Source organism: Mirounga leonina, unplaced genomic scaffold (assembly GCF_011800145.1).
Source record: "Mirounga leonina isolate KUSES-001 unplaced genomic scaffold, KU_Mleo_1.0 Mir_94, whole genome shotgun sequence".
Lineage (NCBI taxonomy): Eukaryota > Metazoa > Chordata > Mammalia > Carnivora > Phocidae > Mirounga > Mirounga leonina.
The window spans coordinates 47,528,421-47,539,148 of NW_023270855.1; the positions used below are offsets into that span (position 1 = coordinate 47,528,421).

At 53.6% G+C, this 10,728-nt stretch overlaps 2 protein-coding genes across 2 annotated transcripts in view; both read right to left on the bottom strand.

Moving 5' to 3' along the window:
• AP1M1 (adaptor related protein complex 1 subunit mu 1) overlaps positions 1–2,995 on the bottom strand; it is a 28,952-nt gene extending 25,957 nt beyond the window's left edge. Inside the window, exon 1 of the mRNA XM_034998723.1 lies at positions 2,832–2,995. Coding sequence (XP_034854614.1) covers positions 2,832–2,873 — 42 coding nt within the window. The 5' untranslated portion in view covers positions 2,874–2,995. The remainder of the gene's footprint in view (positions 1–2,831) is intronic.
• A 2,123-nt stretch (positions 2,996–5,118) lies between these two features.
• Positions 5,119–10,469, bottom strand: FAM32A (family with sequence similarity 32 member A). Its single transcript, XM_034996874.1, has 4 exons — positions 10,360–10,469; positions 10,099–10,240; positions 6,575–6,628; positions 5,119–6,273 (listed from the first exon to the last, which is right to left on the bottom strand). The coding sequence occupies exons 1-4, from the start codon at positions 10,431–10,433 to the stop codon at positions 6,205–6,207; spliced, it is 339 nt and encodes a 112-aa protein (XP_034852765.1). The 5' UTR covers positions 10,434–10,469; the 3' UTR covers positions 5,119–6,204.
• Between the last annotated feature and the right edge of the window lie 259 nt (positions 10,470–10,728).

Sequence of the window (10,728 nt, forward strand, 5' to 3'; positions counted from 1 at the left end):
GACCACTTCCATCTTGTTCACGACTGTGTCCCAGCACCCACAAGAGAGCCTGACGCCAGTGGGTGCTCAGTGAATGTCTGTGGAGTGAACATGGGCATGAGGAGAGAAAGGAGGCGGGGATAATGCCCAGGTCTCCAATGAGGGCAGTCCCATGGACAGTGGTGTCACTCACTGAGATGGGGAGAGAGTAGGTCTGGGGTGGCAGCAAGTTCCTTTTGGGAAATGCCAGGTTTGTGGTGGCTGTGGGACCTCCGAGGTATCCCAGAGAACAGTGGATCTCCAGATAAGTACTCCGGACTGCGGTACAAACTTGAGTCACTGGCACACGGACGTGAGTCAAAGGCTGCCCAAGGAGAGGGACAGTGAGGGTGGGCCTCCTAGGCCTAAGCAGGAGGAGTCAACATCCAAGGGAAGTGGCCAGGAGACGGTGACAGAAATGGGCAAAACAAGAGGGAGTAGCAACTTGGAGGCCAATGGGAGCCCACTGAGGAGTATGGTAGTGGTGTTAGAAGCTGCAGAGAAACAAGAAAGATAAGGGCAAAGAAGTGTCCATGAGGGCTTTCTAGCAGCTAAATGTGGCTGGTTTCTTTGGTGATCAGAGGTTCTGGCTGGCAGACAGACGTGTGGTCATGAATTTCTTAATGTGCCATTACCTTATTTTTATTAAATATAGTCTGCACAAAAGGTCTTTTAAAACCTGAGGTCCATGGGGAATGGAGTAATAAATAGCATGATCGTTGCTGAGGATGGGAGGCAAGTTCATGACTGCCCTGGGAGCTTCCCGAAAGGCAGGTCTGGTCATGCTCTTCCCAGGCTACAATTTCCTCTGGTGGCTCCTCCTTCTCGGGATCAGACTGGTCCCCTCTGTTCTTCATTCCCATCTGGACATCCTCAACCATCCATGGCCCTGCTGGTGCCATCCTCCAGGCTCCAGTGTTACCCGGGTCTTCCGGCCCACCAGCCCCAGCAGGCTGCCCCTGACCCCTCAGGCCAACTGCGATGCCTCCTTGTCCACCTGACTGTCACCTGGTCCCAGCTCTGGCACCCCCCTCCTCCAGGAAGCCTTCTGTAACTACCTCTCCTTCTGCAACCAAAATTGAGGTTGGCATTTATACTACCCGGGGCTGTGTCCATGCCCTTACAAGCTACCTAGATCTGACCATTTGGATCAGCTTCCATGTGTCTTTCCTGCTAGAGCCCGAGGCCCTAGACAGGATTAACAAGGACTGTGGGCCATAGGTGGTGCTAGCCTGTCTCAAACATCTGCTCAGAGAGTTTGCACAATAACACCATAACCAGCTTGTGTGAGCAGTGAGGAACAAGGTTCAGAGAAGAGAAGGTACTTGCCTCAGGTCACACAGCTGAGCAGCAGAGATGGGTTTTGAACTCAGCCCTAACTGCGTAGTCACGATAAGAGTAGGCACTGGGCTTGGTGCATGCTAGGTGCTCATGAAATGTTTGCTGAAGGAATGAGAGATCTGAGATAAGGCAGCCTTTGGGAACTCGGGACACAGTGGCCAGCGTGGAAGGAAGAACACATGCTACAAGGACTCTGGGAACACTGCACCCACCAGGCCCCTGGTGTGCCCTGTGTCTTCCCTTGCCTGAGGGCCGGGGAAGGGAGTCCAGCACTGGGCCTCACTAGCTGTTGACTTTGGGTGGCATCCAGGGCAGGCGACCCACTCAAGGGACTCTCGGAAAGGGCTAGAGCGGGGTACTCTGGGAGGGGGGCAGGAAGGGATAGCCACTTCACCTCTTCACTCCCCACTGCTTCTGAGCTAACTCCTGCCTGCCCCCGCTGGGCCCGAGGCCCACCTCTCTTCCAGTGATCCAAGCGGGACTTGTTTAGCATTGTTGGTACTGTTCCTGTTCTTCCAGATGCAAGAGGCCAATACTCACTTGCCTTCTAGCCAGGACAGACTTGGGGGAAGGCAGCAGCCCACCTGGAAAGGCTTTGAAATCCCTCCTTTAAGAAGTTTTCCCAAAGTCCCCTGGGAATGGCACCTGGGTCCTAGTCATGTGCAACTCTTCCTTCAGGTCTCAGCCAGATTTGTCACTCCCTCCCGGAAGCCCTCCCTGACCCCCAGCCCAGGCATAGTCTCCCATTACATTCTCACTGATTCATCATGGCAACTGACATTGATGTGTGCTTTCTGAGATCAGTGCCCCTTTCTCCCACCAGACTGAGCTCCAGAAGGACTCCGATTTTGCTCACCAAAGGCAGCCCAAGCCTAAGCACCCCGTACGGGTGCTCCCCAAATATCGGCTGACTCCTACACCTGCCATTCTGTGGCTGGTGTGACCTTGGGCAGGTTGCGCGCCTCTCTGTGCCTCAGTTTCTCCCTCTGTAAAATGGCCCTCCCACCACCCGCTTCACTTAATCCTGGAATTCATGTGGGGACTGGCAAAGAGAAATCGCCGGATAAAGAGGGCGGGACTGGCCCGAGGGCACACTGTCCCTGACACGCCTCACCACCTCTGGCCAAGGGTCGCACAGCCCCAGAGCGCCAGTCCTGGCTTCGAAACCGGCTGCGGCCCGCGCTCCCCGCTGCCTCGGGTTCCCCGATGCCCCCACGGAGGCTTGAGCACCCGACCCACAGTGGGAGGGGAGCCGTGCAGCTGTGTTGCCTAGCAACAGGGCGGGGCTCCCGGATCGAAGCCCCCGCCAGGTTACCTAGCAACAGGGTGGGGCCCTCAGGTGAGGCCGACCAGCCTCCCTAAGACTAGGGTGGGTCCCATTGGCGGGTTACTTAGCAACAGGGTGGGTCCCCCCCAGGGGGCGAGGCCCCACCGGCTGCCTGGCAACGGGGAGGGTGGGGACCCATATGTACCTTGCCCTTTAGGTCCAGCACGTAGACGGCGCTGGCGGACATGACGGCTGCGGGAAGCCTCGGCACTTGCCGAGGGCGGCGGCGACGGCGGGGACTGCCGGGCGTTGAGCAAGGCCGGGCGCGTCCCGCGACAGTTCGCCTCCACTTCCGGTCCGGGGAGCCGCGCGCGACCGTTATGTCCGGTCGGGGAGGGGGCTGCCAGAAAGGCGCAGGCGCGAGGCGGAGTGCGCGCAGGCGCAGTACGCCCGATGTGACCTTATTTCCCGCTCCTGCCTCAAGCATCCGGAAGTAAGGCCCGGAGGGGCGGGGCCGACTGACGCCGGGCACTCTCCAGGTGCCCGGCCGGGCGAGGAGGCCAGGGCAGTTGGAAACCCCCGCCCGGCCTCCGTGGGCCAAGTGAGGTGACATACCGGTGGTAGAACCCACCTTGGGCCCAGTCCCAGGAAACTCATAGTCTGGTGGGGGTTCCAGGAACAAATATAGTCACTAATTATTACACGCTTTATAGGGGAAGGGAAGGTGGTGGTTACTTGGAAAGAGGCCAAACTCTCGGAATGGCACTCAAGCCTTACCAACAAGTCACTACTTGTTACCTGTCAGTGTCAGTGTCAACATTCGTCAGTGCCTATTGATGATCTGAAAACCACGCCCCACCGAACCTCGGGGAAAACACTTCTCTCATTTCTGTAGGTAGTGACCCCAGTGGGTGATACACATTGTGACCCCTGACCAATCGAGTATCTCACTTTTGTGAACACTCCGGCTGTGGAGATACGCCTGCATTTTGTCCTCGTGAACCATCATAGTGCTCTGAGGACCCCAGCCCTGCAGCATCAAGGCCATTTTACTCAGGCTGCCTGCCTCTGACTTTTGATCTTCCCTTCTATCTCCTTTGGGCTTTTGCAATATATCTTCGGCTTAGGATAGAGATGAAGTGCAAGGAAATCTGGAGGAGAAAACTGGAGTATTTAAAGACAAGTAAATCCTGGGCTGGAAGCATTCTTTCACAAAACGTCTGGGAGAGAGTTTTTGACAATTGTCTTGTACAATACCCTATTATACCTAGCCTCATAGTTTGCCCAAAATATTTCAATGTTTTAGGAAAACATGTCTTTTGAAAATTACAAAATTACACACTTCACAGGAAAAAAAAAAACACCCACGGAAATGCCAAAAAGTGTAAGAGAAAAAGAAAAACCACCCAGAAGAGGTGACCCCTCTCATTATGGAGCATTTCCTTTCAGGCTTGCTCTAGGCGATGTTTAGATGTTTAAAATCAGTATGGGGGGGCAGGGCTGGGAGGAACAGATTGGACAAAAGTCTTTTGAAGAAACAAGACACCCAAGTGCCAAGAGCACCATCATAGTAAACATTGTTTACATAAATTACTCCATTCTCCATTTGTTGAGGTGGGGGGGGATTCAAGTCACCGTCCTTGGCATTTACACTTAATGTAGATTTGACCTCTGCACCATCTCAGAAAAGACCAGACCCATTGCAGTAGATCAGGGTTTCTCAAACTTTGCTGCCTGTTAGGGTCATCTGAGGAGCTCTGGAAAATCTCAGGGACTGAACCCCACCCCAGGCAGCATCGGTGGTTCTTAATGCTCCCAGAAGAGTCTAACATCCACAAGAGTTCGAGAAACGTTGTGGTAGACTAACAGCGATGGCCTGAATCAACCATGTCTCCTGGTGTCCGCGCCCGTGGAGTTCTCTCCCTGACTGGGTTTGGCAATGTGACTTGTGGTGGCCAATGGAATAGACTACACAGAGATTCTGAAGAAGGAGTAACTGCCATCTTAGCCGTTCTGGCCCCAGGCAAGTTAAGAGAGCCACACAGGTGAACTACACCACATGGCATAGAGCCATCCAGCCCAGCAGTGGACCCACCAAAGAGAAATCCTGCTGTTTTAAGTCATCTGGCTTTAGACTGGGCAGGCAGGGAGATGGAGTATCTATCTTCCAGGATCCCGACAATGGCTTCTCACAGCACCCCGCCATGCTCACAAACCCCAGCAGCTGACTCATGGATGGAAAAGGCCTCCACGTGCCTTTTGGCTAGGCTGTGGAGAACTCTAGGGACTCTGGCCCAAGGAGCGACTACTACTGACAGTATATTACCTCACAGGTGGGCTGCAAGCCACAGGTGGAAAAACATGTCACCTCATTTCTTCCAGGTTGAGGGTAAATGGTCACTTTGCAGTATGTGCATTCTACATGTGCAATAAATCCAAAAAGCAGTGTTTCTAGTGATAATCAAACCGCTTATAATTTAAGACACTCAGACTTCTGTCTCATAACCATTTTTTGCTTTATTCTGTTCACAGGTGACAGCCCCGAACCCAACACTTGGTTTTTCTCTTTTGACTTTGCTATTCTGTCACTACCTAGGGTCAACAGAGTCTTCCTCCCAATAGTATATGCAGTTTGATCCTCAGCAAGTAGGTACATGTAGGTCCTCAGAGATTATGGCTCTCCAGCACCAGGACCTGGGTCCTCCCCTTTGACTGCACTGTCTGTGCTGGGGCTCTGCCCAGGTCTTGTCACCCCTGAGGTGTCCTTAGGCCAGAAAGGCCAAGCGGGCTACATGTTATGTGCCAACTCTGAATAAACCCAGGAGGTGCTCAGAGCCTCGGGTTGAGGGTAGTGAGGCAGGCTGTGTCAGGATTCCATTACAAAGGGATGCCCTGCTTGAGTAACGACGTCTGCCATGGCAACACCCTCTAGACATGTCTGGAATAGGGACACTAGGGGAAGAGGCTGCATGCCGACCGCAGGCTCAGGCAGGGACAAGGAGTGCATTCCATCCTTGCCTTAGGCGGTTGTCCCGCTTTCCAGGCTGCATTGTCTCAAACACCAGGGTGGCTGGGGAGGCATTCCGAAGGCCATGAAGGTTCAAGTGGCTTCCCTAGGCTCGGAAGGCACAGCCTAAGCCCCATGCTAGAGGGAGCCTGGGAGGACAGCTCACGCAGGGCCCCGTGGGGGCATTAACTCCTTATCTTCTGGAGTCTGTTTCACCCAGGGAAAGAGAGCTGGCTGACTATCAGAGTTAGATGCAACTTGGGGGGTAAAGACACTTTTCTGTGACACACAGAAATAACTTAATCTCTGGATAAACTTGCAAAAAATTCCAGTCCAGCCTAAAAAGGTTTATCTTCTATGCTACCGACAAACCAAAATAGAGTAAAAGGACAGTCTTACTTTAATCAAGTTCCAGAAAGAGGGCACACTGCTTTGGAAAGCACTCGTCTCAGCAGAAGACGCAAGGGTGTGTGTAAAAGAATGTTTCTAGAAAATACCAAAGGCACGAAACATAACCCCAACTTAGCCTTCCACTTCCCTTTGATGCCACTCCATACCCTGGGTGGGGAGGCTACTTTGTCCAGCTGACTTTGGGAATGTCATAGTGCTCCGTGAGGGTGTCCAGGTGTCTGTTGAAGTCCTGGGAAAGCCGAGAAGAAAACCCACATCAGTACAGCCTCAGACAGGGCACTGGGATTGTGTGGCACTGCCCACTCCCACTTCTCCACACTCTGCCTCTCCTCAGTAAGCCCCCTCCTCTCAAAGCCACCCAGCCTTGAACCCTGGGTTCATCCTTAAATGACCCTGGGGAGGTGTCGCTTCTGTTGGGTATCCCACCCCCCACCCCAACACTCCAAGGGCTCCCTCTGCCAGGCTCCTAGCCTCTGGGCCCAGCTGGGGCCCTACATAGCCTGGTCTTCCCCACTGGGCATGTGACTTACCTCCACTCTCTGCTTGTGGGTTTTGGATGCTTTCTTCAGGATCCTTTCCATTTGCTGGAGAAAGGATAGACATGGGAGGTGAGTTCACACCCTCGACACAGCCCAGGCCAGCATGGGGTGGAAGACGGTAGTCCCCACCAGCTTGGCTCTCACACCTAGCACGGCTGGAGGTCTCAGGGTGTACATCCTGTCCCTCCCTTAACTCTACTCAGGCTGGTCCGACAGGGATGCCCGGCCCCAACATGTCCCACCAGGGACCCTGGTTGGCTGCCCTCTGGTCAGAGTGGCAAGGAATAACTAGCGCTGACATGAATAGACTCTGCTGGGAGCTGTATGTGTGCTTCCTGCATCCCTGGGCAACCGACCGCATTCCCATTTTGCAGAAAAAGAAAGTTTCAGATGCAGTTTGAAGAAGGATGAAAAATGAGGAAGGTGAAGGGCCCAACACATGGGAGGAGCTCACGGGAGTAGGTGCTGCTGACACGGTGCCATGAGGGCTCCAAGATCCAGATCACCCTGATGAGTATCCTGCACCACCCTGACCTGCCCCACTCCTCATTCCCAACACCGGATGGGACCTCGTAAGAGCAAAGAGCACGGGACGCAGAGCCAGACAAACCTGGGGCTGCACTTGGCTCTACGTTTACTGATGGGTGTCTACAGCCGACTGTGGCGCCCCCCACCCCACCCTGTGACCCACGCTGCCTGGTACTGGTGCCCTAGTGCAGTTCTCTGCCACAATGACTCTGGGCTGGCCCCGTGACTCCGTTTACTTAACAGAATGCGGTGCCAGTGCTGGGCTGAAGCCGTCAGACCCGGCAGCCTTTGGCTTTGTGTTCGTGGAAGCCAGCCACCATGCAAGAAGTCTGATGACCTTACTGGAAAGAAAGGACCTGGAGGATAAGATGACACATAGGGAGAGAGGCCATGGGAGGAGCAACAAGGCATCAGACATGTGACGGTGAAGCTATCTTGGATGTTCTAGCCCAGTTGGGCCTCCAACCCCAGCTGCCATCTGACTGCACAGATTCCAAGTGAGGCAAGCAGGAGAACTATCCAGGTGAGCTGAGCCAACCCTCAGGATAGGACCCTGTTGGCCCCCACCTGGCTGCTCCTCCCTGTCCCTCATCTCATTTGCTGCCCCGTCTTCCTCTGCATCCAGTTGCCCCCCGCCCCCGCCTCTCTTCCTGATGCTGTGAGCCCCCGTGAGGCCTGTGCCTCCTCACAAGAGGCCACACTGACCTGACCAGCTGCCACCAAAGCCAGGCACTCAGTAGGGCTCTGCCTTTCCTCGCCCCACTTCATGTACCAAGTTCACAGGGTGTCTTGGGTGCTGTCGCCACCCCCACTTCACAGATAGAGAACATGAGGACCAGCCTGCACAGTGGGTGATGGGGCTGGAAATGCCAAGCCCTAACCCTTCAGGTTGGGGCCCTGCCCCATGGGCCCTTCTTCCAAGAACTGTCCAGCCTTCGTGCTCACTGTGCTCAATCAAACACCCTTCCAGAAGGGAATCCGCATTTCCCAATTCTACCTACCTTTGCCCACGCTTTCTCCTGTCTCTCTCCTGGTTCAAAACAAAACCCACAGCAGTACTTCCAGTTTTCAATGCCAGCAACAAAAAATTCCCCTTGACCTTCCACCACCCTCCAGCTACAGGTTCATTTCTGTTCCTCTTGATAGATCTCCCAAGAGTTATTTCTGCATCTTGTCTCTGCCCTTCCCCGCCCTCCCTTGGATCCCCTCTAATCAGCCACTCTTCCTCCTCATTCCAAATGCCAACTAAGGGCTCTCAGTACTCACCCCACAAGACCCTTGGCAGCATGACACCGTCAATCCCTTCCTCCTTCTTAAAACACTTTCTCCACTCAGCTCCTAAGGGCACACTCTCCTGGTTTTCCTCCTTCCCGTGATCCTTTGCAATTTCAGATCCTGGACCTCATCTCTGTCACTGTGCCTCCTCAGAGGATCTCATCCAGTCCCACAGCAACGCCAGAATGTTTGCAGGAGAGGCCCAGACTGCTCCTCCAAACTGCGGATTCAGATCTCAGACTGTTCACAAGAATTCTCCATTTGAATTTCTAAGAGCTGTTCAAACATTCAAGTGTTCTCTAAAACCAAGGCTTTTTTTTTTTTTTTAATGTTCAGTTAGCCAGCATATAGTATAAAGCCAAGGTCTTGATGCCCTGCTTTAGAAGCCCGCTTTACCTGCTGTCCTACCTACTGCAGTAAATAGAACCTTCATTTTCCCAATATCTCCCATCAAAAATCTTGGTCATTCCTCATTTCCCAGTCCACACCCAATCCATCAACTAATCCTGCTGTTCTTGCTCCAAAATCAATCCCAAACCTGATACCTTCCACTGCTTCCACTATTACTGTCCTATTCTGAGCCACTGTTATTAGTCACCTGATGGGACTCTCCCCCACCCCACTTTCACTCCAGGAGTAACATCCCAGCCCAGCCTGGGGCCATAACCTCAGGGAAGGAACTTAAATGCATTCATTTGTTAAATTCTCACCACAAACCTGTTAGGTAAGGACTTCAGCCCCACTTTACAGGTGAAGAAAATGAGGTGTGGGAGGTTAACCAACCTGCCCAGAGTTACACCACCACCAAGAAGAGGTAGAGGCAGAATGGAACCCAGGTCGGTCTTGTCAAAGCCTCGGAGTCTCACCTTTTTTTTTTTAAATGACTCAATTAAGCCTGAGAATGATGAGTGAACTCTTCCTGATGTTACTGGACCAAATCACCCAGATCAGGGTTAGGGTTTCTCAGCCTGGACAACACCTGACATTTTGGGCCAGATCATTTTTGCTGTGGGGGGTGCTGTCTTGATGACTGTAGGATGTAGAGCAGCATCCCTGGCCTCATCCCACTACTCCCCACCCCCACCAGCACACCCTGAAGTTTTAACAAACAGAAATGTCCTCAACCACTGCCAAATGTCGTCGTGGGAGCGGACGTAGGATACAAACACAACCTATTTGAATCTGTCAGACAAAGTCATCATGGACCCAGACTTTGTGGAAACTTACAGCCCGGAGCATCACCACTTAATATCAACAGCTAACATCAACTGAGCACTGATTTTTTGCCATACCGAGGGCCAAATGCTTTATCTGAATGACTTCATCTAAAGTTCCCATCCCTTTCAGGAGACAGCACTATCCTGATCCCTACAGATAAGTAAACTGAGGCAGAAAGAGGAGTCATTAGTCCTCTCACTGGGCAAATGAGACACTGCGGTGGAATCCAAATCCGATCTCCAGTTCTGGCCTTTCAACGCCAGCTCTAACTTTCTCTGCCATCCACTCTGACCAGAAGCGCTTCCCGTCCTGGGAGCTCCCCCAACCGTGGACTCTTCCTCACCCACGTAGCATCTCCCCGGAATCAAGGTCTCTCTGACCACTCACCACCCCTCCGAGAGGCCCGAGGCTCACCCCAATTTCGAGTCGTCCGGCCCTGCCTCTCCCTCCACCTCCGGAGACCCAGACCTGCTGCGCGGGGCATCCCGCCTTACCCGCTTCTCCTGCATCTTCTCGAAGGCCGCCTGGGCCGGGGTTCGCTTGTCCAGGCCGCGCCGCTTCTCCTCCTCGTTCTTTTTGCTCGTTCCCATCGCTTCCAGGAGTTTCGCCTTGTCTTTGTCCTTCTTTTTCTTCTTCCTGAGAGAGGAGAAACGGGGAGAGAAGATGAGAGCGGATCAGGGAGCAAGAGCTCGGGGACTCTAGAAGAGGCTTAAGGGGGCAGAAGACAAGCTTTTGCGGAGCTCTCGGGGACTCACCGCTTGGTGACGCCGAGCTCTGCAACGCCTTTTAGTTTCAGGGGCCCCTTTTGAACCTGCTCGTAGGCCGCCATGACGCCGCTTGCAGTTCTGTAGGTAAACTGCCACACTTCCTGTTTGAGTGCTCCATTTACGTAGGAATGCCCGCCTCACTTCGTCTTGATTGGTTGAGTTAGGAGGTGCGCCTGCGCTCTTGGCATGTGGAGCTGGGCCCCAAGTTCCGGTTGTAGGTGGGGCCTGGAGAGGCTGGACCTCATCCTTTGCATTCCGTCTCCTGCCACACTTCCGGTTTGACGCCCACTTTCGGTTTCTAGGGCCTTGGGCCCCCTGAATCCAAGAAGCTCCTTTGAGAGATCTCCCATTTCCTTT